The sequence below is a fragment of the Oryctolagus cuniculus genome, chromosome 21 (assembly GCF_964237555.1).
Source record: "Oryctolagus cuniculus chromosome 21, mOryCun1.1, whole genome shotgun sequence".
NCBI lineage: Eukaryota > Metazoa > Chordata > Mammalia > Lagomorpha > Leporidae > Oryctolagus > Oryctolagus cuniculus.
Genome location: NC_091452.1, coordinates 668,746 through 692,140, shown reverse-complemented (window position 1 = coordinate 692,140; position 23,395 = coordinate 668,746). Strand labels below are relative to the sequence as shown.

At 47.1% G+C, this 23,395-nt stretch overlaps 1 protein-coding gene across 4 annotated transcripts; it reads right to left on the bottom strand.

Moving 5' to 3' along the window:
- Positions 1 to 1,579: 1,579 nt before the first annotated feature.
- ZNF605 (zinc finger protein 605) lies at positions 1,580 to 22,864 on the bottom strand. Of its 4 annotated transcripts, none has more exons than XM_070065698.1 (5): positions 22,784 to 22,864; positions 13,101 to 13,262; positions 10,059 to 10,179; positions 9,738 to 9,830; positions 1,580 to 7,657 (listed from the first exon to the last, which is right to left on the bottom strand). In XM_070065698.1, exons 2-5 carry the CDS (start codon positions 13,113 to 13,115, stop codon positions 5,859 to 5,861), a joined length of 2,028 nt encoding a protein of 675 aa, XP_069921799.1. In that variant the 5' UTR covers positions 13,116 to 13,262; positions 22,784 to 22,864; the 3' UTR covers positions 1,580 to 5,858. The 4 variants fall into 4 exon arrangements, with proteins under 4 accessions (XP_069921799.1, XP_069921801.1, XP_051692844.2 ...); XM_070065700.1 differs by lacking the exon at positions 22,784 to 22,864 and adding an exon at positions 21,911 to 22,756; XM_051836884.2 differs by lacking the exon at positions 22,784 to 22,864 and adding an exon at positions 19,100 to 19,887.
- Positions 22,865 to 23,395: the final 531 nt, after the last annotated feature.

Below are 23,395 nucleotides of genomic sequence, written 5' to 3'. Positions count from 1 at the left end.
CAAGCACTCTAATATGAGCTGCCCAATGGCTTAATGCACTGCATCTCTGTAGTAACTTTTTTTTCTTTCTTTCTATTTTTTTTTTTTTTGACAGGTAGAGTGGACAGTGAGAGAGAGAGACAGAGAGAAACGTCTTCCTTTGCTGTTGGTTCACCCTCTAATGGCCGCTGTGGCCGGGGCACCGTGCCGATCTGATGGCAGGAGCCAGGTACTTATCCTGGTCTCCCATGGGGTGCAGGGCCCAAGCACTTGGGCCATCCTCCACTGCACTCCCTGGCCACAGCAGAGAGCTGGCCTGGAAGAGTGGCAACCGGGACAGAATCCAGCGCCCCGACCGGGACTAGAACCCAGTGTGCCGGCGCCGCAGGCGGAGGATTAGCCTAGTGAGCCGTGGTGCCAGCCTGTAGTAACTCTGACTACTTAAGTGTAAAGTCTTGTCCATAGGATACAGATTATTCGAATTATACATAATGATGAATAGCAGAATATGGAATAAAGATATCATAACTGCACAGCACAAGTTTTTTGAGTACCTGGAAGTATGGCATACTATTCTTTTTTACTCAGTAATTTGTTATCTTGTTTATTATCCATATATATTTAACCTGAATAAAAATTCTTTTTATAGGTTGCTTGGCTTTCTCTAAGGTAGCATAAATGATTATAAATGTTTTAGTTTAGTGGCCAGCACTGTGGCGCAGTAGGTTAATCCTCTGCCTGTGGCACTGGCATCTCATATGGGTGCCAGTTCTAGTCCTGGCTGCTCCTCTTCCAATCCACCTCTCTTCTGTGGCCTCGGAAAGCACCCACGTGGGAGACCGGGAAGAGGCACCTGGCTCCTGGCTTCGGATCAACACAGCTGTGGCTGTTGTGGCCATTTGAGGAGTGAACCAATGGACAGAAGACCATTCTCTCTGACTCTCCCTCTCACTGTCTGTAACTCACTCTCTCAAATAAATATAATCTTTAAAAAATGTTTCAGTTTCTCCAGAAGAGGGGTTTAGAAATAACTGCAAGTCTGTCAACATATGTAGCTAACAGCAGTATCTTCACAGCTAATTACATACACAGCAAAAAACCCAAACAAACAAACTTTGTTGTAATTTCTATTGAACTGTTAAAGACAAACAGGTGCTGGCTTGGGCATAGCAGATGAAGCCACTGCCTGCAGCACCAGCATCCCATATGGGTGCCCTTTCCAGTCGCAGCTGCTCCACGTCCAAGTCAGCTCTCTGCTAATCTGCCTGGAAGGCAACAGAAGATGGCCCAAACACCTGGCCCCTGCCACCAACATGGGAGACCCAGAGAGACTTCCTGGCTCCTGCCTCTCTGGCTGTTGCAGATATTCGGGGGGTTGAACCAACTGATGGAAGACACTTCTCTGTGTCTGTCCCTCTCTCTTTCTAACTCTGCCATTCAAATAAATAACTTTTTTTAAAAAAGACAAAGAGAAAATACTGATTTTTAGTGTGGGAAATCTTGGTAGCAGTCAGCCTATGGCTTGTGAGGCACATTTACCAGTAACAGATATCAGTTTTATTAAATGTTCATTCAACAAATGGCAAAGAAAAAAATAGTATTCAAAACATTAACAACATTTAATATAGAAACTTTACATAGAATTGTTCAGAATTAAAGAAACTCAACCATTGATAGGGAAACACCCCAAAAAAGTTGTCACCCTTAAGTCTGAAGCCTGGAGAGACAGCGCTCCTCAAAGGCAGCTGTAGCAACACTGGAGCAGACACTGCCCAGATTTTGGTCCTGGAGGCAGGGAGGGAGAGGCAATACACGCTCCAGCCTCTCCCCCTGCTCTTTTACTGATAACTCACATTGTTCCATCCTAAGAATAAGCCTCAGTGGCGCGGTCACTAGAAGACGATGTTGGAGGTGCACAGCAGAGAAGGGAGAACAGATCTGCAGAAGCAGCGCATAGTCAGCACACACACAGACCCATAACAGGTGCAGTTCTGGTTGTGGAGCTGCCAGAGACCCAGTCACCCTGAGCCCTGAGGACTCACGCTGGACTCGGATGGTGCCATTTATTCAGCTACTTTTAAAGACCCATACTTAAGTCCTATTATCAATTTACTTCTACATCTATAATAAACCCAGAATACACTGTCATCACTCTAGATTTATGCACTTAGATCTTGTTTTAAAACAACAGAAAAAATCTTTTCTATTTATCCACATATTCACCATTTCCAGAATTCCTCATGGCTTTCTGTAGATCCACATTTCCTCTTTGTACTATTTTTCTCTGCCCCAAGACTTTGTTTGTCCCCATAGGAACGTCTATAGGTGATAAATTCCTCTTGATCTTTTGTTTGACTGAAAGTCTTGATTTTTGCCTTCATTTCTGAATGTTTTTGATGGAAACAGAATTGGTTCCAGTGTTTGTTGTTTCTTTCTTAGCTATGCTACTCTACTTTCTTGTAGATTGCACACTTCTTACCAGAAGTATGCTGCCACTCTGTTCATGTGAGTGTACTCTGTTTTCTCTACTTGCTGTACAATTGTTTTGTCACTGTTTTTCATCAATGTGACTTTGATGTGCATTACAGAGGTTTCCTTTGTTACCGCTGCTTTGTGTTCATGGAGCTTCTTGTATATGCAGGATTATCACTTTCATCATGTTTTAAAATTTTCAGCCATTACCTAGTCATACAATTTTTGTGCATGTTATTTTTCCTCCCCTCCTGGGAATATAGTCACACATATATTATTCCATGGTCTGTTTTCCTATTATTTCTTCTAAAGTATTTTTTCTGTTTGTATACCATCTAACTAATTTTATACTTACTCATCAAGTTCATTGCGTTTTTTTCCATCTTCTATGTCTAATCTGCTCTGACTTCTACTCAGCATTTAAACATTTATTTCAGATATTGTTTTCATCCCTATTAGTTCCATTTGGGCCTTAAACATGTATCTTACACTGGATTTCATGAAATTTGCTGCTGCGGTTTGAACAGGATTTGGCTCCAAAATTCATACATTTATACCCCGAAGTCATGGGTTGCTGGTCAGTGAGGGTACAGGAATGATCCAATTATGAAGTTTAGGATGTGACCTAGTGAACGTTCCTTAGGTCACAAGGGGGTACCCTCAGAAGGTAGTTCTCAGGAGAAAGATTATAAAAGCCAAGATGGGCCTAGCCATTCACTCTGCCTCCTGGTTTGCCATGTGATTCTTCCTCCACATACACTCCTCCATCGCCACCCTCCAGAATCATCAGTGAACCAACGGGGCATGCCCAAACTTGGGAATGTGAACTCCCAAAGTCATGAGCCAAAATAAATCTCCTCCCTTTATAAGTAACTTATCTTAAGTATTTAGTTGTAGTGATGAAAAGCTGATCAATACCTTTGTATTTTCCTCTATATCGTATTTACAAAAACTATTCAAATGTACTCTACTAATTCCATCTCCTCGATCTTTTCTGGGTCTGTCTCAATTGATTTATTTGCCTCCTAGTTACAGCCCATGTTTCTTGCTTCTTTGCATTCCAGGTAAGTGTTTTATATGCCAGGAATTGGGATTCCACAGTAGCTTTTAATCTTGGAAAATCAGCCTCACTGTCACTCCCCGTCTCGTGGAGGAATGACACCGGACCCTGTGCTGTTCTTTTTCCCCGGCCCTTCCCGGTCCCCACTCCCCCCACCCCCGCCTCTGCAGAGGGGCTGCACCCCCGCCAATTCCCCCGCTTCCGCAGAGGGGTGGTATACCGCCGGCCGGCCGGCTGGCTCTCTCAGGGGTTGCTCAGATGTTCCTGGTGCATGTTGTCTCTCTCCTCCTTTATAGTCCTCTTCCACCAATCCCAACTCTCCTGGCATTCTTTCCCCGCGCTGAGCACGCTGCTCTCCTCCAATCAGGAGCAGGATCAGCTCCTGCAGCTTGTCAGTCGAATTGGTGAGGCAGCTGTGTGGAAGTTGTTTACTCTCTCTCAGCGCCATATGGTGGGAGATCAGATGCATAGAATTAGTCCTAGCAGTTCCAGTAATTTAGTCTAGTCTCAGTTGCTCCCCACACTCACTACTAAACAAAATCCTTCTGAGAATTCTACAGGGTACTCCATGTGTTATAAGCTATCTCCACTCTGGCTGGTAGCAACGTGAGCTACACCTAGTCCTTTGCGAGCTCCAGAAACTGTGTAGTCGACTGCTTTGCAGTGCTTCTTTTCCTGGTAGTTTTCTGTCACACAAACACAAATCACTACTAAGACAAAGGACTCCAGAGGCTTCTCGCAGAGGTTCAGAGTCCTATCTCTGCAAAGATCCCTCCTCTCCAGTACATTCCACTGCCAATTCCCCGAATGCCAATTCCCTCTCTTCAATTCAACATCTATTCGCATCCCTGGACTGGCATCTGGAAACTGACACTAGGCTTAGGCTAGGCAGTCATAGGGCTCACTTCACTGTCACAGTTTGCCTTCTGCCAAATCACAAACCCACACTTGTCATGTGTTTATAAACATCATTTTATATATACTGATTACTTTCAAACTGTTCAAGGTAGTCTCCTAATCTAATCCTAATCTTCTACCAATGAGGAAGGCATAAATCTTCACACTTAAGTAAACATACTATTTAAAATTGACCACTTTGGGGGCAAGTACTATGGCGCAGGTTAAGCTGCTGCCTACCATGCTGGTATCTTATATAAGTGCCAGTTCACGTCCAGCTGTTCCATCTCCAACCCAGCTTTCTGCAAATGTGCCTGGAAAGGCAACGGAAGATGGCCCGAGTGCTTGGGCCCCTGCACCCACGTGGCAGGCCTAGATGAAGCTCCTTGGTTTCAGCCTGGCCTATGCTTGGCCTTTGCAGCCATTTGGGAAGGAACCAGTGGACGGAAGATCTCTCCCTCTCTGTAACTCTCGGTCTTCTGAACAAATAAATCTTTTTGAAAACATAAAATAAAGCCGGCGCCGTGGCTCACTAGGCTAATCTTCCACCTTGCGGCGCCGGCACACTGGGTTCTAGTCCTGGTTGCCCCTCTTTCAGGCCAGCTCTCTGCTGTGGCCCAGGAGTGCAGTGGAGGATGGCCCAAGTGCTTGGGCCCTGCACCCCATGGGAGACCAGGAGAAGTACCTGGCTCCTGCCATCAGATCAGCACGGTGTGCCGGCCGCAGTATTAATCAGTGTGAAATTTCTAAAATATAATAATATCTAGCATTCCCTTTCTGTAAGCATTTTCTATTGTATGGCTTATTGTACTTTGTACTTTCTTGATAAAATTTTTGACTTGTTGTTACAATAGAATTCTACTCCTGTTTAGGTCTCTAAATGTTAAATTAGCTATACTTTTTGACTGAGAACTTCTGTGTTAAAACAGTAAGATGTTCCCCTTGATGCGTCATCCGATGTGTAATGAGTTGTGTCTTCTAGGGGAAAGGCTTTTCTACATTACCTACTTAGTAAAATTCTCTCCTTGCTGAACTCTGTTCAGTGACTCTTTACTTCCCAGTTAAAGCTGTCCTGTTTATGCTTTTTTTTTTTTTTTTTTTTTTTTAGAGAGAGAGAGAGAGAGATCTTCCATCTGCTGGTTCTCTCCAAATAGCTGCAATGGCTGGGGCTGAGCTGATCTGAAGCCAGAATCCAGGAGCTTCCTCCAGGTCACCCACGTGGGTGCAGAGGCCCGAGTACTCGGGCCATCTTCCACTGCTCTCCCAGGCATACCAGCAGGGAGCTGGATCGGAGCCAAGTTCCCGTGTGGGATGCCGGCACTGCAGGCATCAGCTACACCAACTGCACTGGCACTTCACAGTCACTGTCTCAACAGAGATCGACTCCCGGTATTCCCAGAAGCATTAACAGGTAAGCCATCTGATAGCAAGCTTTCCATGTTTACAATATTCACATGGTTTTTGTGTGATTTCTCTGATGTATCATGAGCTGTGATTTCTTGTTGAAGGTGGTCCCACATTCACTGCATCCATAGTAGTTATCTCCTGTATGAATTCTCTGATGCCTCATAAGGTGTGGCTTCCTAGTAAAAGATTTCCCACACTCACCACATTTGTAGGGTCTCTCTCCTGTATGAATCCTCTGATGTAGAATGAGCTGTGCCTTCTCAAAGAAAGCTTTCGCACAGTCACCGCACCCATAGGGCTTCTCCCCTGTGTGATTTCTCTGATGTTTGACGAGCTGTACTTTCTGAACAAACGCTTTCCCGCAGTCACTGCATTCATAGGGCTTCTCCCCTGTGTGAATTCTCTGGTGCCTAAGGAGCTGTGGCTTCCAGGCAAAAGCCTTCCTACAGTCACTACACTCGAAGGGCTTCTCTCCAGTATGGGTTCTCTGATGATGAGTGAGACTTGACTTCTCACTGAATGTTTTCCTACACTCACGGCATTCATAGGGTTTCTCCCCTGTATGTGTTCTCAGGTGTGATATCAAACTTGACTTCTGGGCGAAGGCCTTCGCACACTCACTGCATTCGTAAGGTTTCTCCCCAGTATGAGTTCTATGATGTGTCAGGAGCTGTGACTTCCCAAAGAAGGTTTTTCCACATTGAACACATCCATAGGATTTTTCTCCTAAATGAGCTTTTTGATGTCTCATTAGCTCTGACTTTCTGAAGAAGGCTTCCTCACAATCACTGCAGCGATAGTTCTTCTCTCCTGTGTGAATTATCTGATGTTTGATAAGCTGTGGCTTTCTGACGAAGGCTTCGCCACATTCACTGCATTCATAGGGTTTCTCTCCTGTGTGAATCCTCTGATGCCTAACGAGCAGTGAGTTCCTGCTGAAGGCTTTCCCACACTCACTGCACACGTAAGGTTTCTTCCCTGTATGAATCCTCTGGTGGGTAATCAGCTGTGACTTCCAAAAGAAGGCTTTTCCACAATCAGTACATTGATGAGGTTTCTCTCCTGTATGCAGTCTTTGGTGTGCAACGAGCTTTAGTTTCTGGGAGAAAGCTTCCCCACACTCACTGCAACCATAGGGTTTTACTACTGTGTGGGCTATCTGATGCCTTTTAAGCTGTGATTTCCTGCTGAAGGCTTTCCCACACTCACTACAACCAAAGGGTTTCTCTCCGGTATGAGTTCTCTGGTGTAAAATGAGCAATGACTTTCTACTGAAAGCCTTTGGACACTCACCACAACCATATGGTTTTTCTCCTGAATGTGTCCTTTGATGAAGAGTGAGCAGTGACTTCTGTGAGAAGGCTTTCCCACATTCACTACATTGATAGGGTTTCTCTCCTGTGTGAGTTCTCTGATGAATAAAAAGCTGTGACTTCTTCTTAAAAACCTTGCCACATTCCATGCATAAATATGCTCCTGATTGTGTTACATGGTTTGTATTGAGCCATGACTCTCTCCTGCTGGACTTTCTACATTTACTGCAAACACAGTATTTTGTTCCACTGTGGATTCCATCAGTTTTGATAGAGAGTAATAATTTCTTACTGAACTCATAAAGTTTGTTTCTTCCACAGGTATTTTTTTGCACAAGAAAATCAAAAGGGTGTTTCAAACTTTTCTCACCTGTGCCACATTTCTGGAGTCTCATTCCTAAAGGAACAAAGTTTATGCTTGAATTAAATATTTTCTCCAAGACATCATATTGATGGCCTCTCTCCATACTTTTAAGCTTGTCTTGATTATCTTGATGCCATATTTTGGAATCATTATCTAGCCAGACTTCTAAAAAGAAAAAAAAAAAATGAACCATACTGTATAAGTTCTTCAATGATTATGCTTACTGAATAAAACTTCTGAAATGGGACCTGGGATTCCAGTTTTCTAAAGGTTTATTTATTTATTTGAATGTCAAAGTTATAGAGAGACAGGGAGAGACAAAGGGAGAGAGTTAGAAAGATTTTCCATCCACTGGTTCACTCCCCAGATGGCTGCAAGAGCCAGGGCTGCCAGGAGCCAGGAGCTTCATCCAGGTCTCTCACCTAAGTGGTGGAGGCCCAAACAATTGGGTCATCCTCCACTGCCTTTCCCAGGCTTTCACATGGAGCTGGATTGGAAGTGGAGCAGCTGAGACAGGAACTGGTGCCCATATGGGATGCCAGCATCACAGGCAGATTTACCTGCTACACCACAATGCTGACCCCAGGGATTCTAGTTTTCTAAAACAATCCTTCCAATAGTGTCTATTTATCTTTCATTGAAAATTTTGGGGGCCGGCATTGTGGAATAACAGGTTAAGCTGACGCCTGCAGCACCAGCATCCCATGTGGGTGCTGGTTTGAGTCCTCGCTGCTCCACTTCCAATCTAGCTCCCTGCTAATGCACCTGGGAAAGCAACAAAAGATGGCTCACATCCCTGGGCCCCTGCACCTACCTACATGGGAGAACCATAAAAGCTCCTGACTCCTAGCTTTGGCCTGGCCCAGCCCCAGTTGTTGAGGCCATTTGGAGAGTGAATCAGTGGACAAAAGATCTCTTTCTCTGTCCTTCTCTCTCTCTGTAGAGATCTAAATCTAAAAAAAAAAAAAAAAAAACCTCAGAAGAAATACCCCCCCAAATATATATCAGAGATAGTGCCTAGACATCTGTAGTTTGAACTACATCCCAAGGTAAGTTGATACACCTTGCTACTAGAAGAGATACTTGACAAATAAAATCCTTTCTCACTTGGTCCCATAAAACAAATTAAAGAAATATTTATTGAATATGAACAAACCATAAATTCCATAAAGAACAGAGAAAATTAAGTTAATGGCCATATCTCTCTATATAAAAAAAAAAACCCTTACAACATAACTGGTTAAATAATTCCAGATAATTTTTGCTAAGCCCTGGGTTCCTATGACATAGATTTTAAGGGGCTAGAAATTTCAGAAAAGGTTAGAAGTCGGGGAGATTTTTTTTGGAGGTGAGAAAAGAGCTCAAGCTGAAGGGGTATGGTCTTAGTGGGGGAGGCATGACATAACTGAAAGCCCAGGTACAGAGAAAAGTGTACGAAAGGCAGCGAAGAAACTGGTTCAAATGCACTTAACTATGACTTCTGGGCACAGAAAAAGAACCAGAGAGTTAAGATGCTGCCATTATCATGAGGTTCTTCATCATAACCAGAGTTTAAATACCACATAGCAGGTGAAGAGGAAATCAAACCCACCAGACTATATGATGGAATGAATGAGAAGCTAATTTAGAGAAGCTAAACATCAGATGCACCTTAGGGACACTCTAGAAGCTGACTTTGAAGTCTTCAGTCTGTACAGAAGGAAAGAAATAGAATCTCCTTACTATGTTTAAGGTATTAGGGTTTTATTCTATACCCATGGATTCACCTTCTACTTTCTCTGTAGGTTTAAAACAATTCTGCTAAGTTAGAGGAAGAAAACTAATAAAAGTTTCAAGATAAACTGAAAGGTAGTCAGTGTTATCTAAAATGATAAAAAAAAATATGAATTCTTATGGAAGCAGGTTGGTTTGGAACCGGGAAGGAATAAAAACTGAAAAGGCTGGGAAGAAATGCCTTATTCAGTAAAGCAGGGTCCCAAATGCTTAGCCATCAATTTGTGCCACTGTACAGGTAAGAGGAGTATATTCTATCAGAAACTTCATGCAAAGACGATACATCCTGATATGCTTATCAGGATATAGAGAATATTAAAAAATCATGACGAATGCATTTCACCAGTTTTGAGTCAACTCTAAAGATTTAGGAACTTTAAATGGCTTTATAAACATTTCAAAAATGCCAACCAGTCTTCAAAACACCAAGATTTCACTTTCATTGTATTCCACACACTTGATGATGTCTAACCTGAAAAGTTCTGACTTAGGATTTCTTCATCTATTATCCGTGGCTCATCATGTTTCAGCTTGAATATGACATCTGGTGTCATCATTTGGTAACCTGTTAATTGGAAACACAGAGGACTAGTACCCAGTTGATTGGGCTGAGACTCTAAATATTAAGAAGGCTTTATTACAAAGGCTGCAAAGTGAAGCAGTAAAAATCTCTCAATATGGTGTAGAAATCATAGAGCCTGCAATATCAGAAAAATATTCCAAAGCAGTGAATATGTCAGCACCTGCACAGTTACTGGGCTCATACTAAATTCCATTAGAAGAATGTTCTTACCCAAGAACACTAGATTGCTACAGTTCTCCAACATTACATCTCTGTACAAATTCTTTTGAGTAGGATTAAGTAGGAGCCACTCTTCCAATGTGAAATCTACAGCCACATCATCAAATGATATCTGGAAAAGCAAAACCACTGTTAAATCTGAACTGATTCTCATTGGGTTTTGTACAATACAGGCTTTTTTTCTCTCTGTTGTAGGCAGCCTCTAAGACGGCCCCTGCTGGACTCACTGCTACTGCACAGAACAGGGTGTGGTGAGGGGACGTCACTCCAAGATGAGGTTGCAAGAGAACGTGACTTCCACCTTGTGAGGCCTCGCTTGCTCCTTCTGAGGAATCCTGCTGCCACATTGTGGAGAGATCCATGTGATCATCTTCCCATGGCACCTTGCAACGACTGTAGCCATTCTCAGTGCCTTCATTACTGCATGTGCAAGACCCTGAGCCAGAACCAACTGGGATAGTCAAACACTATTTGAACAGCAGTGTCAATCACTTTGACCTGGCTTTTATAGAACACTCCACTCAACACAGCTAAATAAACTTAATTTTCAAGTGTGCATGAAATACTCACCAACTTAAAACATTCTGTGACTGGCATTGCGGCACAATATGTTAAGCTACTCCCTGCAATGCCAGCATCCCATATGGGTTGGATTTTGTATCCCCGCTGCTCCACTTCCAATCTACCTCCCTGCTATTGTGCCGGGAAAGCAGCAGAAGATGGCCCAAGTGCTTGAGCCCCTGCACCCACATGGGAGGTTCAGAAAAAAATCCTGACTCCTGGCTTCAGCCTGGCCTAGGCACAGCCATTGTGGCCATCTGGGGAGTGAACCAGCGGATACAGGATCTCCCTCTCTCTCTCTCTAACTCAATAAATCTTAAAAAAAAATCTTGGGCCATAAAACAAACCTTAACAAGTTGAAAGGAACAAAAATCAAACATAGCATTTTTTTTTTCAAAAAAGATTTATTTATTTGAAAGAGTTACACAGAGAAAGGGAGAGGGAGAAGGAATGGGAGGGGGAGGGGAGAGAGAGAGAGAGAGAAAATCTTCCTTCCACTCAAATGGCCACAACCACCAGGACTGTGCTCGGCGGAAGCCAGGAGCTTTATCTAGGTCGCCCACATGGGTGGCAGGGACCCAAACACTTGGCCATCTTCCATTGCCTTCCCTAGGCCATTAGCAGGGATCTGGATTGAAAGTGGAGCAGCCAGGACAGGAACCCGCATCCACAGGGGATGTTGCAGGTGGCAGCTTTACCCATTACGTCACAACACCAACCCCACACCCACTACAGAAGTGAAGGCTGAGTCCTAGCTACTCTGTTTCTAATTCAGCTTCCTACTAATATACCTGCAAGGCCAATAATGGCCCTAGTACTTGGGTTCCTGCCACCTGTGTGGGGGACCTGGATGAAGTTCCTGGCTCTTGGCTTCAGCCTGGACCAGCCCAGGCTGTAGTAGACACTTAGGGAATAAACTAGTGGATAGATTTCCCTTTGTCTCTCTGCCTTTCAAAAAAAATGAAAATACAGGTCATTGCTGCGGCTCCATAGGCTAATCCTCTGCCTGTGGCGCCGGCACCCCGAGTTCTAGTCCCAGTCGGGGCGCTGGATTTTGTCCCAGTCACTCCTCCTCCTGTCCAGCTCTCTGCTGTGGCCCGGGAGTGCAGTGGAGGATGGCCCAAGTCCTTGGGCCCTGCACCCGCATGGGAGACCAGGATAAGCATCTGGCTCCTGGCTTCAGGTCAGTGTGGTGCGCGCCGGCCACAGTGCGCCAGCAGTAGCGGCCATTGGGGGGTGAACCAATGGAAAAGGAAGACCTTTCTCTCTGTCTCTCTCTCTCACTGTCCACTCTGCCTGTCAAAAAAAAAAAATACAAAATAAACTACAGAAAGAAGACCAAATTAAACCCAACATATGCAGAAGGACAAAATTAATACAAATTAGTACAGAAAGCAGTGAAATGGATAACAGTGAAATGGATAAGAAATAGAGAGAAATCAGGTATGCCAATGGGGACATCACTTCTGATTGACAGACATAAAAAGAATAACAAAAGAAGACTATCAACAACTCTATGCCCATTAAATCAACACTTGGGTAAAGTGGACCCATATCCTAGAAATATGCAAACTATTAAAACTTTGAGTTTGTGGTTTGAAATCTCTCAATAAAGAAAACTCCAGACCCAGATCATTCCATTAGTAAATCCTACCAAATATTTTTTTAAAGATTTATTTATTTAGTTGAAAGAGTTACACACAGAAAGAAGATGCAGAGAGAGCGAGCGAGAGTGAGAGCAAGAGAGAGGTCTTCCATCCACTGATTCACCCCCCAATTAGTTGCAACAGCTGGAGCTATACCGATCCGATGGTTCACTCCCCAATTGGCCACAACTGCGCCGATCTGAAGCCAGGAGCCGGGGGCTTCTTCCAGGTCTCCCACGTGGGTGCAGGGGCCCAAGGATTTGGGTCATCTCCTACTGCTTTCCCAGGCCACAGCAGGGAGCTGGATCAGAAGTAGAGCAGGTCGGACTCAAAACCAGTGCCTATATGGGATGCTGGTGCCACAGGTGGAGGCTTAACCTACTCTACCACAGTGTCAGCCCCCAGCTGTAAAATTCTATAAGCCTCAATCCTCCGCCTACAGCACCAGCACCCCGGGTTCTAGTCCCGGTGAGGGCACCGGGTTCTAGTCCTGGTTAGGGCACAGGGTTCTAGTCCTGGTTAGGGCACCAGGTTCTGTCCCAGTTGCTCCTCTTCCAGTCCAGCTCTCTACTGTGGCCCGGGAGTGCAGTGGAGGATGGCCCAAGTCCTTGGGCCCTGCACCCCATGGGAGACCAGGAGAAGCACCTGGCTCCTGGCTTCAGATCAGCGCAGTGCGCAGGCCGAGGCGGCCATTTAGGGAGTGAACCAACAGAGGGAGGACCTTTCTCTCTGTCTCTCTCTCTCACTGTCTAACTGCCTGTCAAATTCTATAAGCCTGAAAACACTAATGAAAAAAAAAAAAACAACAGGATAATTAAGCACTCACCTGTGTCTCCGTCATTTTCTGCTGCTCTTGGAAGATCTGCTCTGCTCTGTGCCGACACTCTGGAGAGAGGTCTCTGATCAGAGGTCTGTAAGCTGAGAATGATCCTCAGCCTTGAGGCCTCTCTTATCTTACATGAATTGCCTTGGTCCTGAGAGCTACGGCCTGTAGATGCAGTGGAAAATTTTAAATGACGTAATTAATTTGGGACCTAAAACTTGGTTTTCCCCTTGCTGGGAACTCAGATCATTACAGTCTCAGACTGAATTTTTATTCAGCTCAGGCGGGGTAGTTGGTGAGAAACAGGATGAAAGGAAAGGCAGCCTTTGCCTGAAGGTAAGACCTGCACGAAGTCCGAGAAGACTGTGAACATGTCTAGGAGAATCCGCAGCTGCTGGTCTGCAGCCCCAGACACATCTGTTTCTTCAGGCTGCACGACACCCAAGAATACTCCAAGAGTGAAAAGATCCTGAAACCGGCAACCACTTTCTCTGCAGACAAGGAGCTCTGCTTCAACAAATCACCAAGACCTACTTGTCCAGGCTGCACATCACAGCTCTGGATTAGCTCATACCGCACGCCAAGCACGCCATGTGAATAACGCCTGGTGCAGGACACTCCTTCCCGTATGGGAACCACGTTCTGAAATCTGAATACTTCTCAGGACCAGGCAATTGTGGTACACTCCATGGCAGGCATCCCACTGGGTTATGGAGTGGCAGCAAAGTCTACACAAGACAGGCAGGAAGGGGCCGGCGCTGTGGCGCAGCGGGTTAATGCCCTGGCATGAAGCGCCGGCATCCCATGTGTGGGTGCCGGTTCGAGTCCCGGCTGCTCCACTTCCAATCCAGCTCTCTGCTATGGCCTGGGAAAGCAGTAGAAGATGGCCCAAGTCCTTGGGCCCCTGCGCCCACGTGGGAGACCTAGAAGAAGCTCCTGGCTCCTGGCTTTGGATCCGCGCAGCTGCGGCCAACTGGGGATTGAACCAGCAGATGGAAGACCTCTCTCTATCTTCCTCTCCTCTCTGTGTAACTCTGACTTTTAAATAAATAAATAAATCTTTAAAAAAAAAAAAAAGACAGGCAGGAAAACAGATACCATGGCAATCCTGGTATTTCACCAAGCAAACAGGGGGAATACATGTGGCATGGGGGAACACTGACTTTAAAGGGGCCAGTATTGTGGCTCAGCAGGTTAAGCTGTCACTCGTGTCACATTATAGGATTGCCAGTTGGAATCTTAGCTACTCTGCTTCCAATCCAGCTTCCTGATAATGTGCCTTGGAAGGCAGCAGGTGATGATCCAAGTACTTGAGTCCCTCAGGATGGTGTTAACTCCTAACTTCAGCCTGGCCCAGCCCTGACTCTTGTAGCCATTTAGGAGTGAACCAACAGATGAAGGATCACTCTCTCTTTTTCGCTTTCTCTATCACTCTGCCTTTCAAACATATAAATAAATAGATAAAAGTTTTAAAATTTATAACAGGGCCGGTGCTGTGGTGCAACGGGTTAAGCCACTGTCTGCAGCCTCATCATCCCATATGGGCATCGGTTTGAGTCCCAGCTGTTCCACTTAGGATCCAACTCCCTGCTAATGCGCCTAGGGAAGCAGCAGAAGCGGCCCGGGTGCTTGGGCTCCTGCACCCATGTGGGCTACCGGATGAAAATCCTGGCTCCTGGCTTTGGCTGGTCCAGCCCTGGCCATTGTGGCCATTTGGGGAGTAAACTAGCAGATGGAAGATCTCTGTCTTTCCTTCTATCTCTGACTTTGAAATAAATCAATCCTTTTTTTAATAGAGAGAGAGAGAGAGAGAGAGAGAGAGAGAAAGAAAGGGGCCTGGAACTCTATCTGGGTCTTCCACATGGACTGGAGGAGCCAAAGTACTTGAGCCATGATCTGCTGTCTCCAAGATGCATTAGCCAGAAATTGGACTGAAAGTGGGGCAGCTGGAACTCAAACCAGTAGTCCAAGCAGTAGCTTAACCCACTGCACCACAACACCTGCCTTATGTTCAACTTTGTCAACATTGTGACCTCTTCAGGGACTTCTTAGTGTAAGATTTTATCATTGACAAATGCGAACTGCAGTCTTACTGTGCACACATGGCTCAAAGGTGAGGTTTCAGATCTTTGTGTTTCTGACTAAACAGAACACCCTGTTCTATACCTGAATCAGAACAACAGGCTCCAAATCCTTGGAACTGACAACAAGAATAACCGACCACTCTTATCTGAGGTAACACTCTTTTTTATAATCTCGTATCTTAAAAGACAGTATTGCCACATCAGAGTTGTAGGCCACATCTGGGATTTACGCATGGAATGTGACTAAGAGTGATTAATCCAGCTTTTCTATATAGCACAAGCTGTGTGTTACAGAAGAAAAATCTGGATTCACACCTCAGTTCTATATGGTCTTAGATGAGTCATTCAACTTTAATAAGGTTCCTTCTCTTCTTCTGTTAAAAAACACACACAAAACTAAAAAGCAGCTTTTAACCATCTATCTCAGCATGATTTTTAGAATTTGAATTCACAGAATTCATGGGGCTGGTGTTGTGGCACAATGGGTTAAGCTGTAGCCTGTAATGCTGGCGTCCCATATGGGCAACAGTTTGTGCCCCGACTGCTCCATTTCTGATCCAGCTCCCTGCTAGTGTTCCTGGGAAAGCAGAAGATGATGGCCCAAATGCTTGGGCCCCTGCACTCACGTGGGAGACCTGGAAGAAGCTCCTGGCTCCTGACTTCAGCCTGGTCCTGCTCCAGCCACTGCGGCATTTGGGAAGCGAACCAGTGGATGGAAAACCTCTCTGTGTTTCTCCTTCTCTCCTTGTAACTCTACCTTTCCAATAAATAAAATAAACCTTAAAAAAATGAAAAGAGTTCGTGGTTGTAAACCATCTAGCTGGTGCCTGGAAAACGGTAAGTTAAACAATAATTAAGAAAGATGGAAATGTGAGCTCCTGGCATGTTCCACCTGAGGCTGACCTTAATCAGGGCCAGGTGTGTCCACACTGCATTTCTTAACAGCTGTGGCTCCCATTCATGAAACCTGGAGTGAAGTCACTCACCTCACTGGTTCAAGAGCACCCTCACTGGGGAGCTTTCCCAGCCTAAGCCTATCTGCAGAGACACTGAGAAATTCAGGAAGTGCAATGGCGGCTCTCTTATTCTGCAACACTATTTCCTGGGCGCACACTGATTAAGTTATTTGCACAGGAGCTACAGAGCAAAACACAGCTACTTTCCAGGATGGTAAACAGAAAACGGCATTTAGACTAAGACGAAAAACCATCTTTGGAAGTTGGCTCCATATGCACAAATAAGCCCTAAACAAAAGAAAACACCGATCAGCGGAACTAATAGTAAGCTCAAGAGAGGCTGCAGGCTGTGCTGAAGTTAATGTGTAGGCCTGGGGCCAAGCCGGCTCTGGCAGCAGCCAGAGGGGTAAGAGGCCTAAGGAAAACTCTCACGTTGCGTCTTCCTCAGTTCACACTGACACATACTGCTTGTGCTTTCCTTCAGAAGTCGATGGTGAGAGACAGCCCAGGCCATAGGCTTCCAGAGTGCACCTACAGCAGATCAAAATCCCCGCTGAGTTAAGAAACCATGGAAACGGTAAGAGATGCCCAGCTGCCTTTGGGCATTTACTCATCTTCTACCCCAGGAACTGGGGGCTGGTAGACGGCAGCCCAGTGAAACTTCATCTGCTTCTGTCAATCTTTTAAAAAGCTAAACCGGGGCTGGTGTTCTGGTGCCGCAGGTTAAGCCTCTGACTATGACACCAGCTGCCACATCCCATACCGCGTTCAAGTAAGTAATCTTTTTAGTAAATAAAAAAAACAAGAAGCTATATAAATAAGCCATTGGCAAAAATCATCATCTCAAGGAACCGCAGCCATCTCCTGAATCAACAGGGAAGACAGGAATGTATCTCAGTCTCTGTGGGAGGGCAGAAGCCTAACTTTAGCAGCTCTTTGCCGGGACATGTAAAAATACCTCTATTCCAAAAACCCAAGTTTATTTCCTTTGGATAACGACAATTAAAAACACAGTTGTCAGTGCCACTGCTGTGGTGCAGTGGGTTAAAGCCGTGGCCTGCAGTGTCGGCATCCCATATGGGCACCGGCTTCTCCATTTCCAATGCAGCTCTCTACGATGGCCTGGGAAAGCAATAGAAGGTGGCCCAAGTCTTTTGGCCCCTGCACCTGTGTGGGAGACCTGGAAGAAGTTCCAGGCTCCTGGTTTCTGCACAGCTCAGCTCTGGCCATTGCAGTCATTTGGGGAGTGAACCAGCAGATGTAACACCTCTCTCTCTGACTCCACCTCTCTGTAACTGTCTTTCAAATAAATAAAATAAATCTTTATTAAAAAAGAAACACAGTGGTCACTTGCAGTTAGCATGGACACAAGTGGAGGCCAGTGTTGTGGCACAGCTGGTTAAGGCACAGCTTGTGGGGCCAGTGCAGCGGCAGAGTAGGCTGTCTCGGCTTGCAGCACAGGCATCCCATATGGGTGTCGGTTCATGTCCCGGCTACTGCTCTTCCGACACAGCTCTCTGCCATGGCCTGGGAGAGCAGTGGAAGATGACCCCAGTGCTTGGCCCCTGCACCTGCGTAGGAGCCCCAGAAGAAGCTCCTGGCTTCGAATCAGGTCAGCTCCAGCTGCTGTGGCCAAATTCTCTGTCTCTCCCTCTCTGTCTGTAACTCTACCTCAAATAAATAAAATCTTAAAAAACAAAACAAAACAGTTTGTGACACCAGCATTCCATATTGGAGTTCTGGTCTGAGTCCACACTGCTCTGCTCTACTGCAGCTCCCTGCTGTATACCTGAGAATGAAGTGAAAGATGGCTCCTACCACACTTTCGGGATACCTGGTCCTGGCTCCTAGCTGCGGCTTGACCCAGACCTGGTTATTGTGGTCACTGGGGAAGGAAACAGGTGGATGGAAGATCTGTCTCTCCCTCAATTTCTGTATCTCTGCCTTTCAAATAAAAAATAAACCTCAAAAAAAGCTCACATGTGACACATGATACTGTCAGATTCTCCTACTTGAGAACTGGTTATTTTTCTTGAGAACAGGAAGGCAGGGGGTGTACCTGCCTGCTGCGGAAACTGGTAAGAGTTTTTGTCTTCCCAATATCTTCAGCAAATTGCCCGTGATGTGCATGACAGCCTGATTTGGTTTTTATTTAACGATAAATTATTTTCCTTTCTTTTCTATTTCAGCAAAGAGGTTTTCTGAGTTGGCAGATTTGGTTTTAATTATCTCATCAGAAGGCAAAATAGCCAGGTAATTGTGTATAGCCACTATTTTTTATTATTATTATTTTTTGACAGGCAGAGTGGACAGTGAGAGAGAGAGACAGAGATAAAGGTCTTCCTTTTTGCCGTTGGTTCACCCTCCAATGGCCACCGCGGCCGGCGTGCTGCGGCCGACGCACCGCGCTGATCCGATGGCAGGAGCCAGGTACTTCTCCTGGTCTCCCATGGGGTGCAGGGCCCAATTACTTGGGCCATCCTCCACTGCACTCCCTGGCCATAGCAGAGAGCTGGCCTGGAAGAGGGGCAACTGGGACAGAATCCGGCGCCCCAACCGGGACTAGAACCCAGTGTGCCGGCACCACAAGGTGGAGGATTAGCCTAGTGAGCCGCGGCGCCGGCCATAGCCATTATTTTTAAGTCTTTTAAAAAAGTCCATAAACTGCACAACAGATATCATATTAGGAAGAATTACTGGCAAAAACAGAACAAGGTTTAAAAAAAGCATATTAAACTCAAATTCTTATGCACACAAATATTTACTTTAAATGTTTTCACTGCTCATGGACCAAGCCATTTATGTTCAACCAGTTATGGAATTGGAGCCAAAGATTTTAAAGCACAGGGTCACACAAGGATTTTATTTCCTTCACAATAAACCTGAAGGAACAGCTCTTCTCCCCCCTCCCACCCCCAATACCCTGTAAACTCTGGAACAAGAGGATAGAGATCAAACTTACAAAACAATTCTGCCAAATAGAATTTGTCTAACACTTGCAGTCTGCACCTGAGGTGTGGTCAGGCTGTCCAGGAGTGACTGCTGGCCGCCTCCTAAGCTCTTAGTGCTGAAGTAGGTCACACCACAGCACACAGCTCCTCTTTTTAGATCTAGCTAGGGTGACTGAATATGGTAGACGAGAACACAGATAAAGCTGAGCAAGAAGTTCTAGAACAAGAATTCTCGTCTGGTCTTTGGTCTTCAGTGTCCTAAACAATACAGAGAAAGCTGTGTCTGAGGTTTCCATTTATCTCTCTCAAATACAGCAACCGAGACCACAGCAATCAGAGAAGTCAGACACAAAGGGCTTGAGAACTGCAGGTGAGTAAGGACAGAAGAGCACAGGCGGCAAAACTAGTAACAGAGGCATCACAGAAGGGGAAGACCCTACAGCCCAGGAGAACTTTAGAAAAACGAAACATTCGCCGGCGCCTCGGCTCACTAGGCTAATCCTCCACCTGTGGCGCCAGCACACTGGTCGGGGCGCCGGATTCTGTCCCAGTTGCCCCTCTTCCAGGCCAGCTCTCTGCTGTGGCCCAGGAGTGCAGTGAAGGATGGCCCAAGTACTTGGGCCCTGCACCCCATGGGAGACCAGGAGAAGCACCTGGCTCCTGCCTTCGGATCAATGCGGTGCGCTGGCCGCAGCACGCCAGCCGCGGCAGCCATTGGAGGGTGAACCAACGGCAAAGGAAGACCTTTCTCTCTCTGTCTCTCTCTCTCACTGTCCACTCTGCCTGTCAAAAAAAAAAAAAAAAGAAAAAAAAAGAAAAGAAAAAGGAAACACATTCACATAAAAGGAGTAGTTGGTCACTGATGAACAGTCACAAGCAATCAGCAACCACATGAAAATGCTCTAGCGCCACATCTCAACACCCAACAGGCCTCTTTCTCAAATCTCCTGACCACAAATTATTGAATCCTATAAACTCTACTACCCCTTACCCGTGTGCCCCCATCACCCCCTGCATAGACCACTCAACCTGTCCCCAACAGGCCACCCTCGATGCCTTCACCAACACAGCTGGCAAAGCCCACAGCAGCTGACTCTCAGTTGCCTTACATCACCAGCCTCCAGAAACACACAACTCCGGACTCTTATCACCTTCCCAGTATTGGCCCCAGAAGCTACGAGCACCCCAAGGGCACCAACGTCTGACTCCACAATAACTTTCACCCATGGCAACAACCACCAAACACCCCAAGCTTCCTGTTCATTGACACCCACAGGTTTCCCTTTTTTTTTTTAAGATTTATTTTATTTATTTGAAAGGCAGAGTTAGAGAAAGAGAGAGGTACCTTCCACTCACTGGTTCACTCCCCAAATGGCTGCAACGGCCAGGGCTATGCCGGGCCAAAGTCGGGCATCAGCAGCTTCACCCGGATCTCCCACGTGGGTGGCAGGGGCCCAGACACTTGGGCCATCCTCCACTACTTTCCCAGGCAGATTAGCAGGGAGCTGGGTTGGAAGTAGAGCAGCCAGGGCTCGAACCAGCACCTGCATGGGATGCTGGCACGAAAGGCTGTGGCTTAACCTGCTGCACAACAATTCTGGCCCCCACAGGTTCCCCAACTTTTCACCCTCACACACACGAATCACAGCACCCACAGGCATGCAATCATCCATCCCCACAAATCCATCATTTCTCTTTCGACTCACCCATCTAATCATCTCTTCATTGCTAAGATAAACAAGCTCCTTATCATCTACCTCCAACCCTCTCGGATAACAAAACCAATCCACAGGGCACGAATCCATTAAACCCAAAGTTTCTCCACACCCATTCCCCCAGTCAGTGATGTGCCAGCACCTTTTACTCCTTACCTTGCACAAGGTCCTCAACCAGAGTACTGGGGTCCCCAAACACTCAGTGTTAGCCATTCCTAAGCCATATTAAGCTCTCAATTATACAGCCCCACAGCACAGCCTGAGAGTCATCCCTACAGGCCCCTTGACCAACTACACACTCCCAGATCTCCTAACTGCCAACTCACAAGGCTTCTAAATACTGAAGCCGGGGCCTGAGCTGTGGCACAGCAGGTTAAAGCCTCGGCCTGCAGTGCCGGCATCCCACATGGACACTGGTTCTAGCCCCGGCTGCTCCACTTCCGATCCAGCTCTCTGCTGTGGCCTGGGAAAGCAGTAGAAGATGGCCCAAGTCTTTGGGCCCCTGCACCCATGTGGGAGACCCAGAGGAAGCTCCTGGCTCCTGATCAGTTCAGCTCTGGCTGTTGTGGCCATTTGGGGAGCGAACCAGCGGATGGAGGCTCTCTCTCTGTCTCTACCTCTCTCTCTGTAACTCTTTCAAATAAATAAAATAAATCTTAAAAAAAAAAATAAAGACTGATGCCAAATACCCCAATCATTAGCTCTCCTAACCCCCACTTAATAATCTCCATTGTCTATTCGCTGACTATAAACCCGGTGATTGACAGCGAAACTCAAGCGAAGTCCCCAAGGACCCACAGACCTCCAGGCACTCTCCTACAGCTGCTCCCTCCCCCTCAGCACATCCTCAGGCTTGCTATCTCTTTACCACAGACTACCTAAATTAGCCACATTCACCAAAGGATCCCTAATCCCTTGTCCTCTAAGGCCCCAAAGCATTCACCCCCGAGACTCCCATTCTCTATTCCACGTCAGGCTCACCCAACATTCACTGGCCCCCCAGAGGCTCTCCCTCTCTGCATGACACCGACACCCCAGGCCCCTCAGTGGCCTCAATTCCACTCCCACTGTGCACTCATAACCCCAACAGGCCAGCCATCAACTTACACCCTAACGTACGGCGCCCCATCTGATGCCTTAACTGTCAAACAAAAAGCAAATCAGGAGAGCAGAGAACTGTCGCAGAAGACTGTCGGGAGAGAAGGGCAGAGCATGAGGCCAGGAGCGGTTTTTCTATTGGAGAGAGTACACCAGGCAGGAAAGAAGCGGGGTGTGTGTGGGCGGTGGCTAAAGAGCCCACCAGAGGACGTTGTCCTGAGGCCAGCCTCTCTCTGGCGAGGTGGGGAGGTCGTTGACACGCATCTCGTGTGTGCACATCACTGGGCGGCCAAGAAGGAAACCCTGGAGGCTCTGTGCGGCGGTGGAGGGGGTGGGTCCGCACACCGGAGCGCGGGAAGCGTCTTAGCTCGCTGGCTTCCGGGAGCAAAATCCAACAGGCCTCCGCCCTCGAAGGCTCCTCGCCCACCGGCTCCGAAGGCGAACATTCGTTCATCGAGAGCCCAAGCCACCCCCGCGGCAAACCCTCCCCAGGACCGCAAGGGCGCACGCCCAGCGCCCCTCCCGCTCTCCCCAAGGCAGGCTCGCCTCGCCCCGCAAGCGCACGAACGCACGACGGGCTTCCCGCGGGCCGCACGAGCCCATCACCCCAGTCCGTGCCCCGCTTCCTGCACGCCAGTCCCCTGGGCCTCCGGACGCCCACCGTCACCCCCGCAGGGCCCGGACAAGGCCCACAACCCGGTCCCGCCCACTCGCCGGAGCCCGAGGCCTGGAGTCGGCGCATGCGCCGCAGTGCCGCGTCGCCCGGCCTCGGAGCCGATTTGTGGGCGCGCCGGGGTCCGCACGCGACCTGGGGCGGACACAAAGTGCGTCCCGCAGCTCGCAGCCAAGCCAAGCCGCGCCCCTAGCCCCACACACCCTTACCCCTCGGACCCCTTGGTGCTGAGGTGTCCGCGGCACAACTGCAGACGCCTCTTTATAGAACTACACTTCCCAGGGCCCCCCTCGCTCCGGAACTACAGTTCCCAGGGCCCCCCTCGCTCCGGAACTACGCTTCCCAGAGGGCTCTGGGGCACGGCACTGTGGCTAACAGTTTTGGGGTGTTCGTAAAACAAAACAAAACAAAACAAAACCGCCTCCTGGGCTAAAAGAAACGGAAGTAGATGAGCAACTGCGTGGGGGAAGATTCTGCATCTTTTCTAAATTTTTAAAGATTTTTAAATTTATTTATTTATTTGAAAGAGAACAAGGGAGAGAGTGAAAGCGAGCTTCCATCACTGCGTGGCTAGGCTTTAGATTTTTAGGGTTGGAAGAAGGCGAGGAGGCTGCCATTTAGAGTAGAAAATAGTATTTTAGCGGGGCGGGATGGGCTGGTATAGAGAGCGGACGCAGGGCAGGGGTTTGAAGCCAGGCCTGGTTCTGTTTGTGCCGCAGGCAGACCCCTTAAGCTGCTTGTTGGGGGAGGTGAGCGCCCCCCGGACCCTGACAAGTTCGCAGTGCGTGGCCTTAGCAGTCTGGAATGTCTGGGGTGTGGGA

Bases quoted from the DNA above. Each gene is read 5' to 3' on its own strand.
- ZNF605 (XM_070065698.1), bottom strand. The intron at 9,831-10,058 runs GTAAGAACATTC...TCCAATTAACAG, and splicing joins TAGCAATCTAGTGTTCTTGG to GTTACCAAATGATGACACCA. The intron at 7,658-9,737 runs GTTAGACATCAT...TTTTCTTTTTAG, and splicing joins CCTAAGTCAGAACTTTTCAG to AAGTCTGGCTAGATAATGAT.